Source organism: Fusarium falciforme, chromosome 6 (assembly GCF_026873545.1).
Source record: "Fusarium falciforme chromosome 6, complete sequence".
NCBI classification, from domain to species: domain Eukaryota; kingdom Fungi; phylum Ascomycota; class Sordariomycetes; order Hypocreales; family Nectriaceae; genus Fusarium; species Fusarium falciforme.
The window spans coordinates 716,350-742,125 of record NC_070549.1 but is presented as its reverse complement, the minus strand read 5'-3'; the positions used below and the strand labels follow the sequence as shown (position 1 = coordinate 742,125).

General features: G+C 50.5%; 7 protein-coding genes and 1 pseudogene across 8 annotated transcripts, besides 1 other annotated feature; 2 read left to right on the top strand and 6 right to left on the bottom strand.

Moving 5' to 3' along the window:
• Positions 1-3,681: 3,681 nt before the first annotated feature.
• Positions 3,682-4,752, top strand: NCS54_00777000 (Hypothetical protein; the record flags this gene model as incomplete). The annotated part of the gene is made up of 1 exon (XM_053153179.1): positions 3,682-4,752. One exon carries the CDS (start codon positions 3,682-3,684, stop codon positions 4,750-4,752), a length of 1,071 nt encoding a protein of 356 aa, XP_053009154.1.
• A 295-nt stretch (positions 4,753-5,047) lies between these two features.
• On the bottom strand, positions 5,048-7,773 carry NCS54_00776900 (Putative alpha/beta-glucosidase agdC; the record flags this gene model as incomplete). The annotated part of the gene is made up of 2 exons (XM_053153178.1): positions 5,048-7,494; positions 7,542-7,773. The coding sequence occupies 2 exons, from the start codon at positions 7,771-7,773 to the stop codon at positions 5,048-5,050; spliced, it is 2,679 nt and encodes an 892-aa protein (XP_053009153.1).
• Positions 7,774-8,546: 773 nt separating this feature from the next.
• NCS54_00776800 (Oxidored-FMN domain-containing protein) lies at positions 8,547-9,836 on the bottom strand (the record flags this gene model as incomplete). The annotated part of the gene is made up of 1 exon (XM_053153177.1): positions 8,547-9,836. The coding sequence occupies one exon, from the start codon at positions 9,834-9,836 to the stop codon at positions 8,547-8,549; it is 1,290 nt and encodes a 429-aa protein (XP_053009152.1).
• A 556-nt stretch (positions 9,837-10,392) lies between these two features.
• NCS54_00776700 (Hypothetical protein) lies at positions 10,393-11,457 on the bottom strand (the record flags this gene model as incomplete). Its single annotated transcript, XM_053153176.1, has 2 exons — positions 10,393-10,950; positions 11,005-11,457. The coding sequence occupies 2 exons, from the start codon at positions 11,455-11,457 to the stop codon at positions 10,393-10,395; spliced, it is 1,011 nt and encodes a 336-aa protein (XP_053009151.1).
• Positions 11,458-12,333: 876 nt separating this feature from the next.
• Positions 12,334-16,027, bottom strand: NCS54_00776600 (Hypothetical protein; the record flags this gene model as incomplete). Its single annotated transcript, XM_053153175.1, has 4 exons — positions 12,334-13,396; positions 13,454-13,613; positions 14,770-15,884; positions 15,939-16,027. The coding sequence occupies 4 exons, from the start codon at positions 16,025-16,027 to the stop codon at positions 12,334-12,336; spliced, it is 2,427 nt and encodes an 808-aa protein (XP_053009150.1).
• Positions 16,028-16,995: 968 nt separating this feature from the next.
• NCS54_00776500 (Hypothetical protein) lies at positions 16,996-18,835 on the bottom strand (the record flags this gene model as incomplete). Its single annotated transcript, XM_053153174.1, has 3 exons — positions 16,996-17,531; positions 17,582-18,347; positions 18,398-18,835. The coding sequence occupies 3 exons, from the start codon at positions 18,833-18,835 to the stop codon at positions 16,996-16,998; spliced, it is 1,740 nt and encodes a 579-aa protein (XP_053009149.1).
• A 417-nt stretch (positions 18,836-19,252) lies between these two features.
• On the top strand, positions 19,253-21,875 carry NCS54_00776400 (Hypothetical protein; the record flags this gene model as incomplete). The annotated part of the gene is made up of 9 exons (XM_053153173.1): positions 19,253-20,194; positions 20,251-20,281; positions 20,328-20,411; positions 20,459-20,865; positions 20,921-21,051; positions 21,103-21,313; positions 21,368-21,521; positions 21,575-21,742; positions 21,796-21,875. The coding sequence occupies 9 exons, from the start codon at positions 19,253-19,255 to the stop codon at positions 21,873-21,875; spliced, it is 2,208 nt and encodes a 735-aa protein (XP_053009148.1).
• A 1,850-nt stretch (positions 21,876-23,725) lies between these two features.
• Positions 23,726-24,881, bottom strand: NCS54_00776300 (annotated as a pseudogene). Its single transcript has 4 exons — positions 24,715-24,881; positions 24,632-24,661; positions 24,490-24,580; positions 23,726-24,436 (listed from the first exon to the last, which is right to left on the bottom strand).
• Positions 23,726-24,881: a sequence feature.
• Positions 24,882-25,776: the final 895 nt, after the last annotated feature.

The following is a 25,776-nucleotide window of genomic DNA, read 5'->3' as shown; positions in this document are numbered from 1 at the left end:
ATCGGTGAAGCTTAACGGATGTCCACAGAAGTGAAGATGGGCTTTGATTTGCGCGCAACTTTCACACAGCTCGGGAAGCGCTCAAACTTGAGTTAGCCACATTCTTAGTGGGCATATTTGGTGGACAAGGCACACAGTCCAAAGCGATAACAGGTTCAAGTCTCTGTATTTGTTCAGTCCCGCAAACAACGCTCCCGCTTCAGACGCCAACAGTATATCAAATGCCGCATTCACCACTTCCCCTTGATCCCCAATCAAAAGCATGCTTGGACACTCGGTTCAACCCAGGGATGCATCCTCTACAGTCGACACCTTCACTCCTTCACACCCAACCACGAAGGCGCCTGCTGCCTATCGAACCTGTCCTGGAACGCAACCTGATGATCGTTCCAGCGCTCCTGTGGGTGGACAATGTCGCAGTGGACGTAGAATCCGCCGACGGGCACGTACTTTTCGCAGAAGGGGCAAGCTCGGTGGCGTGTCTCGCTCACGTGCTGATGACGGGCGTCTTTGTCGGGGAGTGAGACCTCGCACTTTTCGCAGCGGTCTGGTGCATCGTAACCGTTGATGTTGTAGGCTTTGAGGTTGACTGATGTCTCCTTGTCAGACATATTGTGAATATGAATTTCGTTGATTTCGTTCGTGTGAATGTTGGTTATGTCTCTAAACGAGGCTGTCGTTTGCGGTGAATGTGGATAATATGGTTGAAGATTACGATGTGGGCGATGTGTTTGTTCATGGAGCATTGTCAGCTTCTAGGCGGGTAGTCCTCGATATATACTACACCAGGCATTCTGCATTGGCCTTTTTCGTTGATGAAGCTAAACCGTTAGTGACAAGGCTGACGGCCAGGGCGAAGCTAGTCTCGAGGCCTCCGATGCTGTCAGCTTATCTTAAAGGTACCATCGTAAGCGGGCATCAGCATTGCGCATAGATCATTCACTATGCGTTCAGCTAAACCATTATCTAATCAAGGTTCCCTAGGCCGCAATAACTTTAGACTTTTAAACAAAGATCGAGATGCCTACCATCTCCCTCCCGCAAGCGATCTTCTTATTCCCACTAATCAAGTACGCGGCAAAGCTCCCTACAATACCTGTTAAAGCAGTTATGTTGTTTAAAAAGCCGTATTTGACGGGCATGATCTTTCAATCTCCAGGGGCCTAGCTTTCTTTACGAAAAATGAGGCCGCATGGCACTGTGTTAGTATTGGGATATGATGTTATGATGTGTTGACAATGTGTTCTTTGTTATAGTTGAAGCCCGTTCCTTAATGGTTTAACTGAACCAGAAGATCGAGGCCGCATGGTTATGAAATAGGATCTGGCATAGATGGATAATGCCTGCCTTTTTACAGAAATAACTTCTAACACATCCTACATTCCAAGCCGTGAATGATTGAGTGTCCTCAAGATCGAGTAGCCTGCTTGGCAAACTCTCGCGCAAGCTGAACAACCTGGATTCCAATTATTAGTTCCAACACTCTGGGTCCGTGAGGGGGCATACAAACCTGCTTGCAAGTCCCGACAGCCTTCTCTAGCTTTGTCCCAACCGCACCGTAACCTGCACGCTCCGGGAGGGCCTGGTCACTCAGAAGGGAGACTGCCCTGATCATGGTTTCGGCAGTTGTGTCCATCATGACCAGCGCGTCTATGAGGTGACAGATTAGCGAGTCGCTCAAGAGCAGTGATGGAGGTGTTACTAACCGTGGATGTCAGCCAGGGCCTTACTCATGGCGCTGATATGTGCCAGGGCAACCTTGCTGCTTGAAGCCAAGGTATTGATTTTTTCTAGAATGGCATCTTTTATCAGTATTTGTTAAGGATCGTACTTGGAATCATCAGGCTTACCTATAGTTTTCAGGGCCTTCTGCTTCTCCCAATCATCAACGTCTGCATCCTTGGGCACCCTGTTACTCAATAGCTCATCTAGGGCCCTGAGGACGACTTCATCTTCCAGAATCATGGTAGCAAACTGGACAACACAAGATTAGCTAGAGTACCTATGCAACCAGATGAGATATCACATACTATCCCGATCGCTTTAAGAACTAGGGTCGACCTCCTAGATGTCTCGCGGCTGTTATCTTGGAGGAGCTGCAGTATTCCTTTGATATTTTCTCTAGCATCCTCGGCCTCGAAACTAGAAAAGGGAATAGTGTAGTCAGAAATGATACGGAGAGGGTCAAGTAGCACTTCAAATATGTTGACGGCAGAAGACGCATATTCCACAATGTGGTGGGCTATCAACAAACGTTAGCTACCGTCCAAGGTGAGATTAGGGTATGGCAACTGACAGAGGTCGACAATGGGATAGATGGCTTCGTTGAGGGAGCTCCTGCAATGCTGGCTGACGGTTGTGATCCCCTGCCACATTCTCTGGGTGAAAGAATCAGCTAGCAGGATCTTGATCTCCAAGGTCATTCTCACTCTGTATTCAACTCTTCCGGGAGCCAGAACTTGAAATAGGTAAGCGGGTGGACCATCTTGAAGAGATGCTCATCATCGGGGAACTCCATGCCAGTCTTGACGTAAGTCTGCACATGGTAGAAGAAGTCGTCATCGAGGACAAAACGGGTGATTGATTGCTCATCGCCGTCTACCTTGCCCTTTGGGCTTCTAAGCAGTTGCTCGATTGGAGACGAAAGCTCGTCAAAGACCCTCCCGATGGAGAGAATATTGCCATCAACCAACGCCATTTCTGTCAATTTGAAAGGGAAGCAAGATGTATGAGATAGAAAGCAGAGCTGAAGAGTTTCCAACTTAGTGCAAACAGAATGGAAATCCATCTTTTATATGGGCCATCATCATGAGTCTAGTCGATGGATCTAATCTGTTGGTGGTGGCTAGCTGAACTCATTGCTCCATGTTCTAGATCAAAGTGCATGCTGCATTCTAGTCTGTTGAAGCGAGATGTTGAGTAGCAAAGAACATGATTGGTCTATTGACATCTCGGCCGTGTCAATAGTCATGTTAGCTAGGCAAAAAACTGCTGAATGAACTTTTCTGGAGATGGTGTGGCGAAGAGGAGGGCCTTGTTGGGTGCCAGAAGTCGTGTTTTACCTCTTCCCCTACCCTGCAGACAATAGCGCTGACCGAGGGGCTGTCGTCCCGCCCCAGTCCGTCGAGGGCCTCGGTCTTTCGACCTGAAAAAGGAATGGGCGATTTTTCGTTGACGTCCAGGGTGTTTAGATGCCGTTGATGCCAAGGCCCTGAAGCTCCCACTACCGCACCGCCTTGGGCCAACAGACTTGCGATATCCGCCGTTCAAACGTCAAAGACGGCGGAATAGAGTAGGCCCACACAAGCTGTGAATACGATCTCCCGCAGACCTGGATGACGAATGCCTCGTACCCAGCTGCGATCATCAGGCTACTCCGCCTGATTAATCGCCAGTTAAAAATACCACAGGCGTGACTAAGCTGCGCCCGTGGCTCTTAATGGCCCCTCGTATGCAGGGAACACGCAAGGGGACACGAGACGTGGAGGTGGAATCTTTTTATAGAAGCTTTGACAAAGCAGCTCATGGCAGAAACATGTCGTGAAGATCATAATCTTTTTCATGCCGTTTGTTAAGCCCTGGGCAGATGGCATGTTGTTGATCGCTGACTGCCTATATCAAATGCCGTCCCCGACAGAGTGCGACAGTCTTTACTGATCAGATCATTCATTGCCTTCAAACATGCGGCTTCTTCCTGCGTTAGCACTGCTCGCTTGGGCAAATGCCCTTGCCGATGCCCGAGGGGAATACCTGGAACGCTACGACACTGATTCAGTCGACTGCCATGATTCCAACAAAAACCACGAACCGAGAGGAGTCAGCGCCCTCTGGGATGACGATGTTTGCCCACATTCTTCCGCCGCCTGGAATGACGACGCACGCGACCATGGGCTAGTCAAACGCTTGCGACAATGGGTCCGACGGGCGGACGCTACCACCAACGCTGCGGCCGCCCAGGCGACAGAAGACGATTCCAAGGAATCGGACGACGCAAAGGCACCGGCCGAAACGAAAGACGCTGCCGAAACAAAGGATGCAGAGGAAACGAAGGAAGAACCTGCCGAGACGAAGGCCGCCGAAACGACCCAAGAGGAGAAGCCGACCGAAGCCGAAAAAACAACAGAAGTGAAGGAGACGAAGGAGCCCGAGACCACACAAAAAGAAGAGACCAAGGAGGAGTCGACGGCTGAGCAGCCGACCGTACCATCCGTCACCGTACCATCTCCAACGCTGCCTACCCAGACTCTCCCCACAGAGACAGAGTCTGAAGATTCGGCAACGACGGAACCCTCATCGAGCGTGACCGAGACGTCGTACATTAGCAGTGACCAAGTCACATACTCGACATATTCTAGCGAAAAGATTGGCGCATCATGCTTCAGCACAACAGTCGAGCACACAACAGTCTGCTCCACCCGAAAACGCAACGGCCACATCGAAACCCACGGCTGCGTCCCCGCCAACATAACATCCAGCGCCTGCGCCCCGGGCATGATGTGCACGATCCACCCTGATTCCGGCAACGACGTGTGCATGAAGCTGCACAACGAGGTCGGCACAGCGGGTATCATCATTGCCAGCATTTTTGGATTCCTTGGTGCTGCGTGCACGTTTACAATGGTTTTTATTTGTTATAGTGATAAGAGGGCCGCGGCAAAGTTTAAGGATAGACGGCCACCTAAGACGAGTGAGAGTACGAGACTTTTGGCAAAGGCTCCGACGCCTCCGACGCCGCCTGCTTTGGGCCACTAAGATGTGCACGGTGGAATTGTTTTGTCAATTTATGGGTTTGACTATGGTTCGCTGAGGATATTTCGAATTTGTAGTGAGGTTCTATGGGCTATAGATACTGAGAGGGATTGGTTTAGTTTGCTAGCAGGGTATCAGGGGACAAGGCTTGGGAAGAGTCATCTATTTTCCCCATGTCTTTTAATGAGGTAATGCATTTCTTATGTCTTTCCCACAACATGTCATCAAGGATAAAGGACCGCAGGAGTAAGGTGGACTAAAAATGAAGCATTATTAAATAAACTCGAGTCGTCATCCCCTAGGGCAGTGAGCCCTGCTGGTCTACTATTCTCCTTTCAATCTTTGTCTGCACTTCAAATGGCCTATCCAGACTCTCCTTCAAAGATATTGTGTCGCTGCCCTTTTCTGATAGAATGGTAATACTCTCGACCTCTAGACCAGAACGGTATCCGAACGTTCCGTTGGCGGTGAGGATGTTGTCCTCCCACACAAACTTGATCTCTGACGAATTGCCTTCTATACTCTCACCATCATCGAGATACAAGGATCCTTCCGCATGGCCATCCTGATCCTGCGCGATTATAAGATTAAAGTCCTTCTTTCGAAGCTCTGCGGTCGTGTTGGCTGACTCATTCCTCAGAGGCACGATGCTTCCACCACGGATGTATACGGGAATCTCGTCAAAGCCGACATTATCCACTGTGACGTGCTCACCCTGACCACGGATAGGTTTGTGCGTCCAGAAATCGTAAAAGAGATCGTCTGGTAGGTAGAAAGTAACAGACTGAGAGCCATCCTCGACGACGGGGGATACCAGCAGAGAGTCTCCTAGGAAGAATTGCGTGTCGATGCCAAACGTGTTGCTGTCGGACGGATAGATGAAGAATAATGGGTTGACACTGGGCACACCCGTGGAGCTGGCGTGGTGTAGGGCTGTATAGGTATAATCCAACAGTCTATATCGGGCATCGATGGCCTTTTGAGCCACCTTGGTGACAGACTCCCAGAGGTAAAACTCTTGGTTTGTAGAAGCAACGTCGGCGTGGTTGCGGAAGAATGGCATAAAAGCTCCAAGCAGAACCCAACGAGAGCACACGTTTTCTTCTGCCCGTCCGTTGAACCCGCAGACGTCCGATCCCACCATCGGGTAATTGTGCACAGCCGTGAAGCCGAGCATCTGAGCTATCGAAATGCGGTAGTGAGCCCACGAAGACCGGTTGTCGCCGAACCAGTGGGCAGACCATGCACTGGAGTGTAGAAAGGTTGACCGAGTCAAGACAAAGGGCCTCTTGCCGGGTTTCCTCTTGATCATGCCATCGTAAGTTGCTTTGACCATGGTTAGGCCGTAGAGGTTATGCGTGTCATACTGCGCGGTGCCGTCGTGGTTGCTGATGTTGGTGTAGATGGTTCGATCGCTTAGCCTTCCCATCGCATTCTGGATAGAGTACGGTGGATTGAACAGATCTCTATATGCAAGAGCCTTATCCCATTCGTTGCTTGCATCCTGACGCTTTGCTAATGTGCTGTTGGGCTGAAAGCTGTCTGGGAATCCTGGGATTGGTCTCCCCGTGTTTGGTCGAGGTCTGTGATTCTCGGGAGGTTGAGGAGGCGTATTTGTATCCTTTGCATGCTTTGCAGGATCGCAGTCGACGTTGGGACAAAAGTTGGACGCTTCGTTCATATCGTTCCAAGCACCGTCAATATCAAGACCTGTTTCTGGGTCAAAGAATCTTTCCATCTCGTCAACCCACCAGTCATGGCCCTCTTTAGAGTGGTAGTCTGGCCAGACAACTTCGCCCGCCCATTGAACACCTCGATAGTTGGAGCCATCAGCGGCTTTGAGAAAAGCACCTGCTTCTTGACCTCGTTGGAAAGACTCATAGCTGCTGTTGGTGCTGATTCCGGGGTCTAGCATCATGACCAATTGCTGCTGTCGATTGTGCAGCGTATCGACGAGCTCTCGCATTTTGCTGATGGGGAAGCGCTCGGGATCGGTGGTAAAGTCTTTGCGCATGTCCATGTAGTCAATGTCACTCCACAAGACCTCCAGTGGGATATTGGCCGTTGAGTAGTTTGCAACAACTTCTGCTAACACGTTGACGTCCCAGTAGCCATACTTGGCTTGGTGAAAACCCAGAGACCAGTATGGCATCATCGCGGCCAGACCAATCGCTTCAGCATGCTGTTTGCTGACTTCTGTCGGGGTGGGACCGGCGAAAAAGTAAAAGTCAAGAATGCCTCCAATGGTGTTGTACTCGAGGTAATGGTCTCCCTTTGGCGTGATGTTGAGGTCAATATCCATGCCGTTCGAGTTGATCAACAAGACACCATGGCTGCCGGACTTTCGGTGCTCAAGATACATGGGGTGACTTCCATAAAGGTTCGTGTTTGGCGGGATGACAATTGCCTCTCGATTCCACATGGTCCTTCGGTAGGAGGAATTTGTAGGGAGCCGAAACGAGTCGGAATGCTCACCGAGGCCATAGATGTTTGGGTCTCCAGGGAGATTTGTTCGCAACCGAACATATTGAGACTCGAAAATCAATTTTTCGGCGCTTGTATCAAACAGGACCTCCTTTGAGTCGCGTCGAGACACTGTAAAGGAGAAAGGTTCTTGTTTGAGGTCGAAAACCAGGTCGGACTTTGCAATCTTTTTGCTGCTCTTTGAGGGCCGAGGGATGATGGACTCGGGGATTTGGTAAACCTTTTCACCCGCATCATAAATCTTCACATGTAGTCGTTTGTCTGTTTACAATGAGCTTCGCACATAAGAAGTCTGACAAAAAACCCACCCGTCTGGTACTCAACCACAAGTTTCAACTCGGGCGCGTCTACGCCGTAGACATTGCACGGCTCGCCAAGGAGGGTCAAATCAGCTGCGAGCCCATTGGTTGTCTCCTCGACATTCGAGGCGCTGTATCCTGGACAGGTGTCGATTGAGGCCGCAACGACAGTGGTCATGAATAGTGACAGGTAGATAAACAACCCCATGGCCACCGCTAAGAATGCCTGCGAGTGTTCCATGTTGATGTCAACAGCAAGAATCTCGGCTGACTAGTTGACTGTTCGCTGCTCTGCTTCTGGGAAGGAAGCCTTTTAAGGGAACGATAGCGTTTACCGTCTTTACTAGCGAACGGTAGGTCTTAGAACTTCCTGTAAGATTGTGGGGAACTCCGGCCAGCGCGTCATGCTGCGGCACGCTTGGCTGTAACTGACAACTCAGAGGACGGGGCATGGGTAGGCGTCTTCCAAGGAGGTTGCAATGACGCATGGTCGAAGGCAGAGATACGAGCTTGCGGGCTGTAAATGGATCGAAAACAGAGCTCACAGCTCAATGCGGCATCTCAATCTGCCTGAAATCGAGCCTGCATTCATCCTTTAATCTTCAATGCAGGCACACAGCGAAGAGATCAACGCGGTGCCTGAATAATGCCCCTGATTTGATAACCAACGTACGGTGATCGGTTGGCATATGCATTAAATGATCCACACTGAGTCTATCTATAGGTCGATCCTTCAGCTGAAACGAAACGGCCCTGGGCCTGCCCAGCGAGTGCACGGATTCTCACGGCGAATCGCAACAGGTCATAGCCGCCAGCTCAGCAGGAGTTGTTTCAAGTCCTGGTAGGCCAAGAATTAAGGTTCTGCCAGGTGCATTTTTAGTCTTCTGTTTCTGCGTTGTCCGACGGCTGGGAAACGCTTAGACCGAGAAGGGAGGGGATACTTCGTCTGCAATAGCAGTCAATTCATGGCCGAAAAGCAGTTTCCTCTATATACTCCTATATCTATCCGTTAATCTAGATCACATAATGCTCCTTGTCCTCTGCAACCCGCTGCAAATGCTGCTTCGCCTTTTCCCACGCCTCATCAACATTCTCTTGCACCGAAAAGTCTGCTGGCCGTAAACCGTTTGCAATCTGGTTGATGAGCACAAAAACAAGAGCCATCGCTTGGAAACCCTCTTCATCATACGCCTGCTTCAAAACTCCGGTTGCGCCCTCGTTCTTGATCGCGTTAGGGAGTCCGGGGTCCTGGCAGGCTGCTCGCCCGATACCTACGCCGTCGAGGGTGGCGAGGGAGTTGACAAGACCTTCGGTCGTCTTGAATCCTCCAGTTGAAAATACTCTGGTTTCTCCCTTGAGGGATTTGATGATTTCCTCTGCCTGGGTGAGGAAGTAATTCTCGCGTTTGCGGTTCTCCTCCTTAACGTGCTTGAATGCTAGCTTCTCATAGTTTCCACCGGAGATCTCGATAAAGTCGAAATGAGCATTCTCCAACGCAATGCTGAAGTTCTTGGCGTCGTCGAGTGTGATGCCTTCTGGTTGGTACTCGACCGAGTTGATCTTGATGCCTAGGATGAACTTGGGGCTCACGCGTTTTCGGATCTCGTTGGCAATCTCAAAGACGATTCGGGAACGGTTCTCGAGGCTGCCTCCGTACTCATCGGTTCGCTTGTTGGTACGGGGGCTGAGGAATTGAGCGAGTAGATAGCCGTGAGCACCGTGAAGCTCAATGCCGTCAAAGCCAGCCTTTTCCAGGTACTCTGCTGCGTGAGCAAATCCTTCGATGATGGAGGCAATGTCTTCCTTAGTCGCCTCTCGTGCTTCACCATAGGTACGGCCCGTAGCGGACTCTCTTAGAGGGACCGCAGAAGCGCTGATGGGGTTGGGCTGTATCCAGGATTCGACTTGACGGCCTGCATGGGTGATTTGGCCGAGCAAGAGGCTGCCATTTTCTTTTCCGGCAGCAGCTAGTTCCTTGAAGGCTTCAAATCGGGGACCTTCAAAGGGATCGCTTGCCTTGATGATGGCGTTACCAGCTGCTTCGAGATGCACGGCGTCGGTGGCGATGTTGCCCGTGAGAATCTGGCCCCATCCGCCGGCGCCCCAACTTCTGTATAGGGTGATGAGTTGCTTTGAGGGAATTCCTCGGGCTGATTCGTCCTTGGGGTCCCATGAGGCTAGTCGTTCAGACGTAGCGGCTTTGAGGAAGCGGTTCGGTCCGGTGCGTCCAGAAGGTGTAAAGGTTAAGGGCTCAAAGAGCGGTGCAGGATCAACACCTGGCGAGCCGTATCTTGGTGCAGCCATTTTGAGTATTCTAAAGTTGAATAGAGAAAGCTAATATCAAAGCACCTGCAGTTCCATATGGCATCTTGTATCATGACTCCAGGCCCCTTTTATACGAGCATCTCAGAACCCCTGCAACCTCTAGTCCCCACGACAATGCAACACAGACACCGTAAATCTCCCGATCCCAGCGGTCTGTTAGATCTGCACCAGTTGGCCCACTCTTTATCTAATCCATGGCATGAGCCTCGGCCCAGGGAAACCTGATAAATCGAGGTTCGGCCGGTTTTTCGTCCGAAACGCGAGAGGCTAGACCGGATCCGGGGAGGGTCCATGCTTGGAATAAAACATATATCGATAGCAACATGGGCGATTCCGTGATTTTCTTGGCTTGTATTTCTAAGCGGAAGGGGAATAGGTTCGCGTAGTGGGTTGGAGCGGTGCAACTAAGGTCCGATCACCAGCTGGCATGATCTAGTCTTTGATGATTCCAGCGCGTGATTTATAAAAGTGGAAAGAGGATAAACTAGCTCAAGGGGTCTACAGCAAACTGGGCCCCTGGGGGTTGCGTTCTGTACTATCTCTTACTTGGCTGAGCCTGGATAAGCTTTTGTAGATTTCGATCCCTCTCCGCCAGCGAGTCCGCAGTTGGCATTCCATACGCTTCTTCCGTTTGCCTGGAAACCTTTTCTGTCCAGTCTTCACTCTCTGCCGAGACACTCGGACGTGGAGCCGAGGCCCCGGCAGATGTTCCTTTAAAGGTTATATCTCCGACATCGCCCCAGCACGCCTCCATAGTTCCAGCCAAGTGATGCATAAATGCTCCTATACCGCCAGTTCCTCCGGCGCTGTTGTATGTCTTGAAAGGACCGGCCACGGCCCATCTCGGTGCTAGGCTGTTTTCCATGATGGTGTCTAAATCCTCGACCGAGACCACATCGTTGGCAACGAGGTGGCAAGCTTCGCGGAAAAGAGCAAAAGCGAGGCGGTTTCCAACGAAGCCTTGAGTTTCTTTGTTGATTTTGACGGGGCGATGGCCTGAGCCAAGACTATTAAAGTAATCCATGGCAAACTGGATTCTCTCGGGTGTGGTGTGGGGAGACGGCACCACCTCGATCAATGGCATGATATGCGGCTTGTCTCATATCAATACCCGATTTATAATCACCCTGGACTCGATAGTACTTACCGGGTTGAAAGGATGAACCACAAGAACCCTTGTCTTGTCCTCGAGATGCTCGACTTGCTTGGAAGCGCAGATACCAGATGTCGAGCTCCATAGATGTGCGTTTGCAGGCGCATATTTGATGACAATGGCCCAGTTTGACTGTTTGAATTCGATCTTGTCGGGACCTTGCTCTTGAACAATAGTTGCGTTTGAGCATGCCTCTTCGATGGTAGAGCATATCGACAGCCGTCCGGTGGATATGAGTTCCTGAACAGAGAGGGCCTCTGTCGCTTCTTTCTTCACTGACTCTAGATATACCGGCAGAAGGGTAGAGATGTGATGCTCAAGGTCGTCTCGTACGTCATATAGCCGTAGATTGGCGTTCGAGTACCTCAGATGCAACGCAGCGAACGAGAGGCCGATTGTGCCGAGGCCGATGAGGGCAATTGTCTGCTGCTCTAGTGGCTCTGCCATATCGAGTTACAGTTATGATTCTGGAATATAAGACCAAACCTTTCTTCAACGTCCCTTTCAATGGTTGTAGAGAGTGATGAGATCATGAGAGCGGGACTTTGTGAGCCCCTCAGTTAAGCGGGTGGAGAAGAGGGGAAACACCCGAGGTTAAGGCTTGAGCTGAGTGCCTTCTTCTTCCAATCCATACGGGCTAAGAATATTATTAAAATCCCAATAGTATTCTTAAATTTTTTGCAACGAATTGTTCTACTTGCCATTCATTGTGCACAATTTCGTTGCTAGAATGAAGACAAACACAGATATTAACGTCAAGTCAAACGGAGGTTGAAGCCAAGCCGAAAACACCAAGTCCATTACCAAACCAAGAACATGTACCACACCATCAAACCTCCAGGTACTAACCCTCAGACACTTTCAATTCTGGCAGAGTAACCATGTCTTGGATAGTCTCCATCACAAGCATCCTGCACGAGCCGCAACCGCGCCAACTCCCGTCACTCAAATGAGATTCCAATTCCAAACACATTTCAGCAGTGCTGCATCCGTCGCCCGAATCAGGAGTCTTCTGACCCGTAGATAGAGAAGAACAAGAGCTGCCTTCACTACTCACTATTTCCGAATAACAACCTTGATCGGGTTCCGGGGTGGGGGATTGATACCGTTCCACCGCAGCTTTCCTTCTTGCCATCGCCTCGAGTTTCTCGGAGTGATACTTTTTGCGCATTGCCCGGAAGAAAATGATCTTTGTCAGACTTGAGGAACCGTCGGGCCAAATTTCGCGAAACATTTCTTCTTGATAGCCAGAAAAAGATGGCATTAGCAGTGATTTATGAAAGACCTTGACATCATGCCTTGAAACGGAACCACTTACGGTTGCTAATAGCATCCTTGAAAGCTGCGTCGTTGGAGATCAATCCGATCCCAATGTCTTTTCGCATTCAAGACGTCGGCCCTCCTGTGGCTCTTTTGCTCAAGCACGTTAAGGCGTCTCTGGTCGGCCCAGGAAAACTCCAACGGGGTCTCCTCCCTGTCGAGGCTTTTAGACATGAGAGATCTCAGTTCGCATTGTTCCAAAACAGCTTCCTGCTCGACCTCTTTCACTCCTTTCTTTGGGGGCAGATCCGGCGTTTGCTGGAGGAGGGTGACCTCAGGCATCTGAAGGCGTGGTTCGTCCTGCTGTTTGGGCGAGCTGCTTGAACCCGACTTCTCTTTCATGCCCTCCTGCAAGACTACCACCTTATTCAGCTCTGCAGAAAACTTCAACATCTTTTCATTCGCAATCTTTAGTCTCTCAAGCATCTGGCTGAAAGGAGCTAAGACTTCAACGCGACCTTTCGGGGTTTTCATATCTCTGATGGTCGATTCATGCCCCCGAGGCCATCTGGAAGAAGCCTTAATCTTCACTAGCCCGCTGATAAGTATCTTGTGTAGGTTTGAAGGGCCCAAGACATCAGACGTCATCTTGGTCGCCTGTTCGACCGTGGTGTTCTCCCAAAAGGAGACCATGCGAGACTGGACATACTCGCCTATCCACGGAAAGTGTGCATGAAAGAGGTCCAGAAAGTGGACGTTGTCTACAATTTGAGGGAAGCTCAACTTGTCTCCAGCCTTCTTGACCTCTTCTTGTGCAACGTTGAAGAGGTCCGTCAAGCCGAGAGATTCGGCAGCCATGTACACGCGAAGGGCAGTTCTAAACTCCGAGGAGTACTTTTCGGCGGCAGTAGTTCCCCAAGGCTCGAGGCACTGGTATCTACCCGTCACGAGGAAGTTCACAATGACGTGGCCGGCATCGAACTGGATGGATCCCAGATCCATCTCGTTGGGCGGTTCGCACCACGCGAGACGAGCGGCAAGCGGGGTTTTCTCCAGGAACTGACGAGGGATGCGAAGTGTTTGGCTGGGACTGAATCGGAGAGCAACTATGCCGCTCGCATATGGTCTCAGGGTGTTGTTAGTCTGGATTACTGAGTTGGGGTGGGGGAATAGAGTGACTAACGAGCGTTGTGGCCGGTTCTCCACGACCTCGACGTCCGAGCCCTGGCCGGGATCTTCAGAGTCGGAAGACAAGAGGAAGGGTCTTTCATCATCTTGTGATTCCGAATTGCCATCACAGGTGCCATCGGCAACAGAGTATATGTCGTCGAACGGCATGCTTGCTGTCTTTGACAGTGAAAAACGCGGAATCGTGGTTAGAGATGATCCAAAGGGAGGAAAAGAGGGGGAGAAGCAACATTATAAGACGTTTGGTGAATCATTACCAATGCACTGGTCGGCCTCGGACAAATGCGATGTCACCATGCAAGCCTAGAAAGCCGCATGCAGAGAAACGCGATGGAGCGAACGGAACATAGGCAGAAACTTTGTCCGATGGCAATTTGAGTTAGTCGGTCGCCCATTGTTTGACCCCATACATGTGAAACTGTACGGTGCTGAAAAAAAGCCACGTGAGGTTCAGGCAGAGTGTAAAAAGTGACACAACAACTGCCAACTTCAAGACTCGCAGCCTCAACACGAGGTGCAGCTTCATAGCCTCAACCGCTTCTCCCATCCGAGAGATTCTATCTCAGCAATGAGAAATGAAGGAGTTTTTAACCTCTCAAAGCCACCAAGAGTTTATACAGACTGTTCTTCATCCCTGCTCCAAGGTCAACCACCACTGTTGAAACTACAGTTCCCAAGAGCTCTTTCTAAGGCAGCGAGGCCACTAAGCCAGGCCACCTTGGTAAAGTTAGCATAGACAGTAGCACTTGAATAACCACCTGCGTAGTCCTGGGATACCAGCCAAAGCATGCAAACAATTCATGGTTTTCGCATCTTCAATGGAGAAGCTCCCTATAAGGCCCTTGTTTCTTTAATTTGAACGGCTTCCATAGATTTCTTTAACGGCAATTGACAGCGTAATGAAAGAGTGAATGCTCCATATTCAAGCAACACATTGAGAACCGAGACCCAGAGTCAAAAGAAAGTACCCACATGACCCTTCCGGAGATCCTTGACCAAACCATGGGATTCACCTACGACGGCCTACCCCGGTTCCTCTTTTGAGAAGGGCATCCCAAAAGTCTTCTTCCTTCCCTTCTGCGTCAACTTTTGATGCCTCAAGCTGTGGAGAAACCTGGCTAGGGTGAGAGGCTGGGGTTCCCGCAAAACTCCAGGTCTCGGAGCTTCTCGACCCAGGCCTATCTAAGGATTCAGTTTCCCAATAATCTCCCCCCACGTTTAAAGATTTTGGTACATCGAGAGTCAGTCTATCTTGGCGGATAATACGGTTAGGCTCGCAGGTTCAAATAGGCAGAGGGGATGACAACTTACCGTCCATGGCCGGGAGTGCAGCGGCCTCGGGTTGAGCCAGGTCAGCTCGAGTTAGGGACCTTCCAAGAAGCAACTCAAGGCGCATTCTGTCTCTCTTCAACAGACTTCCCCCCCTTTTCGCCTTTTTATAAATCAGAGCATCGATTTCCTCCTTATCAAGACGGGATTGCGTTTCCCAAACAGCTTCCTCTGCAGGTTTTTCATCTGACTCCGCTGTAGGTGTTTCTTCTGTAGGTTTTTCATCTGACTCCGCTGTAGGTGTTTCCTCTGCAGGTCTTTCATCTGGCTCCGCTGCAGGTGCTTCCTCTGCAGGTGCTTCCTCTGCAGGTGCTTCCTCTGCCGGGGAGGCTTCCTCTTTTTCAGAAACGGCTTTTTCCGCCAACGGAAACATTTCCTTCTCCTTGGATATAGTCTCGGCTTTCGCCTCAGCCTCTTTCATAGCCTGCTCTGTGGGCGACATCCTTCTCTTCCTCATCTTATCCTCCAACACATTTTCGGGAGTCCCAAAAAATACTTGACCCTCATTCTCGTGGAACTCTTGTTGTTGTTTGAACAACTCTGAACTCTTGAGGAGCACCATGCTCTTCAACAGGGTCCGGCTCAGTGTGTTTGGCCCCTCGAGCTCAGAGAGCATGCTGTCGATAGCCGCAGGTGTCGCTTCTTCGCCGAAGGAGAGGATACGAGATTCGACATACGCGATGACGCCGGGGAGCGTCTTGAAAGACACGTCGGAGTCTTCGATGGCCGATATGATAGACGGCAGACTGAGCGTGTCGCCGACCCTGGTTATTTCTCTTCGCGCGAGATCGCGGAGGCGAGGGAGCTGAAGCGAGTCGGCCGCGACGTATACGTCAAGAGCAGTCTTGAACTCAGAAGCTCGCCTTTTCTCCAGGCTGTCGCCCTCGGGTCTGAGACATTGATAGACACCGCATACCAGAAAGTGCAATAGAACATGACCGGTCGCGGAAGTGATATCGGTGAGATGGGCCTTGAGTTTAGGGCCGCCCCTAAAAAGAGAGCGAGAGATCGGCTCGACTTGGTTGAGAAGATCTCTCGGAATGTAAAGCCTCTTCCCGTCCCGAAACAAGACAGCACAGGTTTCACTGGCATAAGGCCTGTAATGATCGGTTACTAACACGAGCTTTGGGGGAAAGCAGAGAGATTCTTACGAATGATCTGGTCTAACATCTTTCTCAAGATCCATGTCTGGTGAGATGTTGCCACGAGAACGGCTTTCCTCGCTGTCGTTGCTGGTCATCGCGGAGAACGCGTGTATGTTGTTGGGGAACTTGGATGTGCACGATAGCGGGTAGAGATGTTGGGAATAGATCTATGGATGGATACCAGAGAATCATGGGCCATGGGCTGCTCTTTGAAATCGAAAAGGTGTGCTAAAGCTATAAGGTTCCTGGGCTCGGTTGGTCGGCCTCCCACATAAGCCACCAGGCAGCAACTCTGCCTACCGTAACGAACAAGCCGCCCGTTCGCATTCACCATTGGACAATGACCTTTTTTCCTACGTCATAGATTGTTCATTGGGCATTTTAGGTGCGAAAGAACCACAAACTATCGGCTTTCAGTCACCTGAGATCGATATCTGCGGCCTACTTGCTGGCCATCGAGGCTCAGCACTGAGGGAGGAGTCGACTCCCAACAGCAAACATACAACAGAGCAACAAAACGGAGTTTTTGGTTTGCCATTTGTTTAACCCAACACCAATTTAGCAAGGCTGGTGACGCTGGCTGATCATCCACTTCATGACAACCCCCTTGCAAGCATCTGGCTTTAGTCCTGCGGGAGGCCGACCACGATTCACAGCCTGCTTGATGTCTTAACCGGGATCCAAAAGAACCAATCAAATCATTTTTACAGTTTCCATCAGATTCTACAGATCTCCCAACGGGATACGAGTTGTCCCGTCATGTCGGCTTGTTGCCCTCTCCTAAAACGCGGCCCGCCCTGGACGGGTAACTACTGCAGAATGAAGCGGTGTCGAAAAACAGACTTTCAGCCGGATACTAGCGTCTTTGACTGGTCAATATCACGTGTTGAAGTGAGGCACAACCAGTTTACAACGATCGTGGCGCAGGACCTATTGGGGGACTGCCTGCGCATCTCAGTACTACATCATCTATTTGTCCATCTGTTGCATGAGAATATCTATCCACTACGTGAGATTGTGACCAGATACAAACCAAGTACTCCTTCAACTGCGAGTACCCCCCTCAAGTAAGTACAACGGCCTTGGCAACAAGGCGGAGAGATGCCACCTCTTCCTCCATCGCCTCCGTAAGACATCTATCGTAATGAGTCTCAATTTCCCATCGAGACTCTTCGATCCTCGTGTCAAGCTTATCCCTCGGCACAGAGAATAGAGCCGGAAGCAGGCACAGCTTTACAACACAGCTATCACTCGACATATCGTCTTTTTCCATGCTTGTCTCGTCAAAGTCGTGCCCAGGCAAGAAAAAGTAGAACTTCAAACGCGTCAGTGAAGTAGTCAGTGAGAATTTCAGGCTCAAAGCTTTTCTCAGCGGGTTGTCGAGGTCGGGGGGTTCTTGCATGACCGTGTCGCCGTCTGGTGTCATGTCCTGGCTCTTTGCCGTGATGCAGAAGCTTAGACTCTGTAGCATAAACTCGGAAAGGTGCTCGGCCTTTTCTTCAATCATCTGCTCCTTAAGTCTATCCTTGCCGTTACTGTCTCTTTGTGTGAGAGACTCCAGGGCGGCGAGATCGGCCATATGGAGGGCCTCAGGTCCGTCTAGAGCATCTGTTAGCCTCGAGTTCCAGCAACATGCGACGCGCTCCTACCTTTGGCCAGGATGTGCCTTCTATAACCATTCATGAGCGGACTCTCAATGCCCAACACATCTGGAAAGGAGCGTTCAAAAACGAGGTCGAAAATCCCGGCCCCAACCAGAGCGGCAACAAGCCTTGAGCTAGGCATCTTCTCACTCATGTAGTGACATAAGAGAGGATAGAGATCCCAGCCAGAGGCCTTGATTGCCCAGCCTCTCGCTGGATGTGCATTTTCGTTATTGTTGCTAATCTGTGCGCTGTTGTCGCCTCGGGAGAATGCCTGAGCTTCACTTAGAATGCCGAGGTAGAGATCCTTATATTCTTGCATGATGGTGCTCTCCGGCAGGCCATGTCTTCGTGCCTTGGAATATTCGACGTTGCCAGAATGTGTAGACATGGCTTTATTTCGTTTCTCCAAGATGTACACCATTCGATTGCAATAGTTAATGTCACCGTTCGTCGACTTGCGGAGGCGACGCATCTCTTCGTGATCCGTTTCCAACTCAGAGACCCGGTTCTGGAGGGTCAGGTTATGGCCCTTGAGTTTCAACACCTCATCTTGAAGGGCTGCTATGTCGTCTGAAGGTTGCTCAGTTGGACCGGGGCTTGATGTCAGGCTTGGGCTATGCGGAGCACTTTGAAGGCTAGGGCAAAGGGACGAGAGTTCGCTAACTTCGCTTTCAGTATGAAGTACGTCGATCGAATTCACAGCGTTTTCCTCGTCGCCTTCATCATTTACGCTGCAATTCGCGGGATAGAGGCTCGCCCCTGGGCGTGTCTATCGCCAACTTAGATGCGACATCAACTCTTCAATCAGGCAAGACTTACTGGAGAATTCTTGTTGGTCACCTTCAGCCTGATGGCCGGTCTCTTGGCCGCGAACGTCCTGACTGTGTTCAGCGCAGCTCGAGACCGAGTCCGGGTCTCCCGAGTGTTGCTGCGCAACCCGTGTGGACCATGAAGAAGACCGGCGAATATGGCCTGAATATCGTTTTGCTCTTCGTCGGATAGGTCGAGGCTGGGCGTCCCCTGGGTAAAGACGTCGTCGAAGTTGTCACATAGCCCATGATTCGCCCATTCGAGCCGGAGCTTCCGACGGATCTGCGTCTGCGTGAAGTCGTTGCCAGTGACTCGCTTCAGGTGATCTTCAGCCGTCGGGAGCAAGTTCTCTCTGTACGTGGCACACCAGTTGAGATAGGCCAGGAGTTGAAGGCGATTGCTGTCGCTCCAAACCTTCCCATTCTTCCGTGTCAGCGTCTTCTCCATGATGGCATGAGTAAAAACAACGGAAGCACGTTGGCAGAATGAGAGGGGGGCGATCAGTTTCTTCACCGTCGTGTAACAAACACGCTTGTCCTCTTGGCTGTAAAGTGGCGCTCCCATGTTGTCGTCTCACCTCATGTCTCACAAATGACGGGCAACAATGATTGGCCGGTGGATACAAACAGTGTGACTGCAATGACTCTCTTGCTTTAGAGGAAATGCACTTTGCCGTGATGAAAAAATTTCATTCATGCCTTGGGAGCCTGATTTCCCGGGGAAACAAGTTTGAGGAAACAAGGTGACACCGTTGCAGACTGTCCGACGTAAAATGAGAGCCTTTTCACCCTCGCGAATAATTCTTTCTCTTACGACTACATCTCTTTGTTCATAGGCAAGTCTATTCAAGCCTCGTTCATTAATATGCCCCTGCCCACCCCTGTCAGTCGTGACAGGCCCGGGCGCCGCCCGCGCTGCTCGTTGGGCAAGCAAATCTCCTCCCAGAAATTGAATGAAGAGGATGTGGAGCGACTATTTGAGTCGACTCATGATCTCACCCTGAATCGCTGTATCATCTCAGTCGATTTTGGCACGACGGCGTCAGCCGTCTCCACCGTCAAGATACCCCGTGGCTGCTCCCCGGACTCCATAGATCCAAGCTCCATCCGATCTATTGGGAACTTCCCAGACGTCGCCATGGTCTGTCGCCAGGACGACCCTATGTGGTACAAGGTTCCTACTGAGGTCATGTATCACGCCAATTCACGCTACTACAAGCAAGAAGCCATCGTCCCCCAAGAAGCGACTGACATTGGGGGCGACGTCCTCATGCGTGATCAAAACCATGGTGACTCCGATGAGAGCGATGACGAGGAGGAGGCCAATGACTCGCAGAGCTTTCGCTGGGGATACCAAGTCGACCATCTGTGGTCCATCCCTACTGCTCACAGCAACAAGATGACCTGTCCGCTCGCACGCTTCAAGCTCTTGCTTGATAAGAGCGCGACTACCAAGCCTGTTCGAGCCCACCTCGGAAAGACTCTGAGGCCACTTTGCAACAGCAAGGTCATCAGAAACCATTACCAGCCTATTACCGATTTCCTCTCCCATTTGCTAGCTCACGCCAAGTCTGAGCTCGCAAAGCAAGGCGTCGATGAGAGCTGGCAGTTTGAAGTCGTCCTCTGTGTCCCTGCCATATGGGACCCCAAGGCCCTTCGCATTATGCAGACTTGCCTGGCGCTTGCCATGGACCGTGCCAAGTTCCCAGGTGTTGACACTGAAAACAACAGCATTGAAAGATTGTTCATTGTTTCTGAGCCAGAGGCGGCAGCAACGTACATGGTCAGCCAGAACTGTGGCTTCAGAGTGAGTTCAGAACCCCTCTGTGAGTTCGAAGTTGGCTAACTCGACTACCTCTGCAGCGTGGGGATACGATTGTCCTCTTGGATGCAGGTATGAGTCTTAGAACCTGTGGGCCGCACATGGCTAACAAGTCCAGGCGGTGGCACCGTCGATGCCGTCACGTATCAAATCGAGAGTCAGCTCCCGCTAAGACTAAGCAAGGAGGTAGTCCCCCATGGTGGTAAGTAACCCCTCGCAGGTCCCTGACCCAAAGTCTCACAACAGCAGGCGGGCTCTGCGGGTCCAGCTACCTCAACGAGTACTTCCGAGAGCACCTGATCAAGCTTCTCAAGGATCAAACCCAGCTGGAAGTCAACGGAGTCACCATTCGGGGTCTTGTCGAGCATATCATGATCAAGATCGAGACCACCCACAAGCGGTGCTGGGACATCTACCTCAACAAAAAAAAGCTTTCTCTCTTTGTCTCCGGAAACCTCAAGCCAGGAAAAGGCCTCAAAGGCAACTGTGTCATCATTTCAGCGCAAGTTTCCTGTCTTTTTCTAATAAAGTGTTCTTTCAAGCTAATGGTTCGCAGAAAGGATATCGAGGCAATGTTTCTGAGACTTTTTGTGCAAATTGGGGATATCTTGGAGAATCAGATAATCCCTGCAAGCAACTATGGTTATAATGTCGATGTGAGACAGAACCTCTTTCAAGTAATTGTAATCATACTTACACGGTGGTATACAGAGGGTCATCCTAATGGGAGGTTTCGCTGGCTCCCCTTCCCTGCAGAAATGGTTGGAAAGGTTTCTAGAGGGTCTGTGCGAGAGCCGCGGGCTTCGTCCCATCAAGCTAGTCCGGCTCGAAGAACAACAGAGGTTCGCATATCTACCTATAGTCCCGCTCATGAGACTGACGCGGAGATGCAGGAGAATGGCAGTGAATGCCGTCTCCCAGGGCGCCATCCTTCGGGCCCTTGACAAGAAGAACGGGCCAGCGAGATTTGCCAGATCCAGCTACGGACTTTTGCGCTCGGAGCCGTGGGGTGATTACATCGAGCACAGTGGGCAGAACTACTCTGTTAACCGGGCCACTGGGGACGACTTTATACTGCACACCATATACTGGGTGTTGAAGAAGGTGAGACCATCCCGTGACTCTTACAAGATACCTGTACTGATATAAGGCCTTTAGGGAGACAAGATAGGGCCGAATTGGGTCAGCGAGAAGCCATTGGAAACGGTCCATTACATCGAGATCGGCGACCCTCTCATCTGCTGCGAGGAAATATACGTCTCGGACACGGCTACCGAGTCCCACTATCGGTTGACACACAAAAAGAACAAAGGTACGGCCGATATATCCGGCAAACGCTGCACCACTAACGCAAGACTGTGACAGGTGCTCAAAAGGCTGGCACACTCGAGGTTGATTTCACCTTTCTCAAAGAGCAAGGTCTTATCAAACCCATCGAGCCAGAGATTGACAAGAACGGCAAGCCAATCGGCAAGAGACACTGGAAGGTGGAATTCCTCATCTATTTCAAGATGATTGGTCGAGACCTGAGTTGTAGGTGCCCCCAACACACCAAGGCGAAGCCCAGAAGCTAAACATTGTGATAGGTATCGTCAAGAGAGACGGAAAGGTTATCAATAGCTGCCGGATCAACATCGCCCCTGGTTTTGACATGGGGACCATGTAGGGGATATTTCTGTGAGCTGTTCTATTGTTTCAGTGGCGCTGTTTCCCGGGGAGAGGTATGAACAGAGCTATGGGAGTTTGTCAATACTCTAAGATGGAACTCAACTGTCGCATGGTACAGTGGGGGCCATGGTGTTTTGGGTCATTGGGCCCCTAAGTGGTCACGATATGGAAAAGTATTTTCTTTACTCCCTCTATGCCCAACACTTTCTTTAAGTCGATGTGAATAGGAATGGAATGGCAGCCAGTCTTCCTTTGATCGGGTTATAAGCCCCTTTCAACAGTCACCAGCTTTGCCCCCTTTGGCTAATTGGCAGTCGGCTGTACTGGGTAGTATCCTGCGAAGTCACATTCCAGTTGCCATCAGCTTCCTGGAGCAATTGGTTTCAATTTCTGTAGTATAAGAAAGCCAGACCGTCGTGTTGAACAAAGGAAATCACACCAATCAATCCTAACCAAAAAGCCGAACTCTCCCTTCGAAATGTTCAGGTAGGTCCCCGCCAGATGCGTTCCTCCATTCTTTGAAACTCTTCTCGATCCAGCCGAACAAGTAGCTGGTGGGGGTAAAGTAGGTAACATCCTGAACGTCGAATTCATGGGATTTGTAGCCGTCAAGGTCGCCCCATATCACTTTATTCTGCGTTTTCTGAACGAACATCTCACGCCCTCCCCACATCATGCCTACCAATCGACCAGCTCTGTCCATGATCCACGATCCGCTGTCCCCTTTGGCTGAAAAGAACTGCGTAATAGGAGGCTTGGAAACGATTACAAACGCGCTCTTTATGCCACGGCCTAGGTTGATGACAGATCGGGCACCGTTGACGACCCCTGCAGTGAGGTCTGTGGTTCTCCCCCTTTTGGTGACGTCGATACGGATGGGCTCAGGAAGCTCCCTCACACCGGCGAACTGGTTCTCCGGGAAATTTGGTCGCAAAAGGTTTCTGAACCCGTTTCGGAACTCTTGGTTATCGTCGCGGAAGAGCTTAATCAGTGCCCAGTCCTCCTTCACGAGGAGAGGCGATTCGGGTTTCCATTCATAGTAATGAGTTCCGCTTGAAGCCCACACGGTACCAATAAGTCTGTTAGGTGACTTCTTGTGTTCTTTCAGATCTATCAGGTGTTGACGTCGCTGCTCGGTATCTTCTTGGGGCATTGGGGGTTCTCCAGTGACGCTGAGAAGATCTCGTACGCTCCTGATGGCAAACTCCAGGTCCTTGTTTGCTGGGTGCTCGATGATCCTAGTGAGGCTTGGGGGGTTTCTCCAAAGCCGTCTGATATGGATGACATCCCTGAAGAGTGCCATGCCGTCCTGTCCCGTCTCTGTGGAGATCGTGATGATGGCCCGCAGAAGTATTTCCAACTCATAACAATGGAGGTTCAAGAAAGCTCTCATGTCTTCCAGCAAATCAGTTTCAAAGCCCTCCAGTCCGATGTTTCCGATAGTCAGCCGGAATTGTTGACGATGATGAGTTCTTTGCCCAGGAACCCAGAATTATGAAATCTCTTGCCGAATTGACTGACGCATTTGCCTTCGTCTCTGTTGGCTGATTTGATGGTCCGTGAGATGCTCGTTCCAATAGTTCAAGAACTGCCTAGCCAGGTGAATGAGGTAGGACTTGCGGTCGTTGCCATACGTTCTAGACACGTTTAGTTCATTATGGCCAGTTGTAGATTTACTCATCTCGCTTCCAACCTTTGTGGTATGGGCTTCAAAGAGCCTAGACGTGATAGAATCGCATGAATGCCTGTCCTGTCATACCTATCGAGACCCAGATCCGCCAAGTCCTCACACTGTTGCTCAGTCAGGCCTAGGTGCGACTCAATATTCTGTTCCGTCGTCCAGGGTATCTTCTCGTTGTTATCATCGCCTTTAACAACCACATGGTGATTGGTGACTGCGTAAACCGCGGCGGGGTCCGGGTCTCCATCGATGGTGATGAAACCGCCGACTGTGCCCGCCACCGGAACTCCATGGGGCGCGCAAGAGGAACCGCAGACTAGAGGAGCCTCTGGCTCCAACAGTCCAAAAGGGTTCGTCACGTACTTGGCGATTCTTCCCTGGATAAACTCAACGGGGAGACCATTATCCTTCATGACCATCCGAAGGTTTCTTCTGAGTTCCTCGGCCCGATCGGGAAGTTCCGAGAAGCCAACCACTACCGTGGTCCTTATCTTGCTTTCCTTACTCTCTGAAGTCCACCTTCTCCCGAGACAGTCGATACTAATCCACCCGGTGTTGCTTCGCCCAAGGCATGCGACAAGATCTTGAAGGGACTCGTTAAAGCAACCACACTCGATGGATTTCTCAGAAACGGGAAAGCTTGCTTGGTTCGTGAACGGTTGCATCTTTTGAAACTCATCATACTGGGTGTTGTCATCTTCTTGGAGTTTGGTACTGTCGCTTTCGTCTCTGCGATTGCCCTTTTTCTCGTTGTGGTCTTGTTCGCTGTCCTCGGAGTCCGAGTTGTCGTTATCAGTTGGAGTGGTATCATTGCCGGTATCACTTCCAGGGTCCCCCATCACGTCTCGGGTTTTTGACAGAATACTAGACACTGTTGCCTAAAACACACAGTTAGATAGGACACGAAAGAAGGCTTCGTGGAGAGACGCACTTGGAGGGTGGTGCCTGAGAGATCCCAAGGGGTCCCTTTCTGTACCGGCACTAGTTCCGGCCTCAGTTGGTGTTGGCTTTGCGCCCTTCCTCTGCAAATGGTTAGTTAGATCTGACCCTTCTTTGACATCAATTCCCCATACCTTAGTTGACTTAGAACGCGGTGATCGGGCCTGGAGTCATTCAGTGACCTGCATCTGCAAAAATCTCCTTAGCTTTGTGTTACCCTTCCCGGTACTGGGGAACGACCACGTCCGATTTGCTACGCCATATTCGGTTAACAAAGCGCTTTGCAAAGCATGTTGAGACGGGTAGGATGAATACCTGCTGTATGCCCGACGAGGGTGTTCGTCCCCTATCCTTGGATTCAGGACGTTCCGAGCTTTCCTCCATGTTGATGACTGATTATGACAGGAGCCTCAATGATTCTGTTCTGTATAAGTAATCAACAGCATTATTTAGAGAAGAATACGGGATAGATCCAAGGCGGGGATACATATGGTTTTATTCTAGGGAGGCCGCATCGTAGACAAACATCAGGCAGCAACATGGTATCAAACAGCCGCCCGTCTCGTACATATGGATGTTTGCACATGCAGCGGGTACTGCACCCAGCTGTAACAACCTGCAGGTATCTATGAGCTGGCGGCAAGTTAATGGGCGTGGAGGTGGTGGTGTGGGGTATCATGTATGCAATCGCCACCAGAGGCATACCGAAAGGGCTGGCTTTTGTCTAGCCGATGTAGTATCGTAATGTCAAAAGTGCAAAATATCTTAGGCACTGGCGCAAAATGGTTCTTTATCCTGATGGTGTGTTTAGGTTAGCAATTGTATCCCCCCTCGACATGATATTGCAACATACTCTGCAGAAAAACAGGCCGCCTTAAGTAATAGCTTTAATTAATTAACTTGTTTATAATGATCCTTTTATAAGCATTGCCTTTCGGGGTTAGGAAACTTGAGTCACTTGTATACCTTCTGAGTTTATCTTTGTATAACTTAAAATTAAGCAAGATATAGCTACTAACAAGTACTTAGTAAGTCGCAAGTAATAAAAAAGAACGGAAAAGTGCTTAAAGCTAAGTCTTGAAGAAACTTATATCACTTTACCTTCAAGGGTTTAAGTTCAAAGTCAACTCTGGGGACTCCGATGACAAAGCGGAGCTAGAGCGTGGATAGCGTCCGGGGTTTGCGTCCGTTCTATCCCCTTAAATACCGAGCAACGAAGCCGGATTTGCCTTTGTGTCATTACTGAGCAATTTGTCATCCCGAACCCCGCCCATCCCTT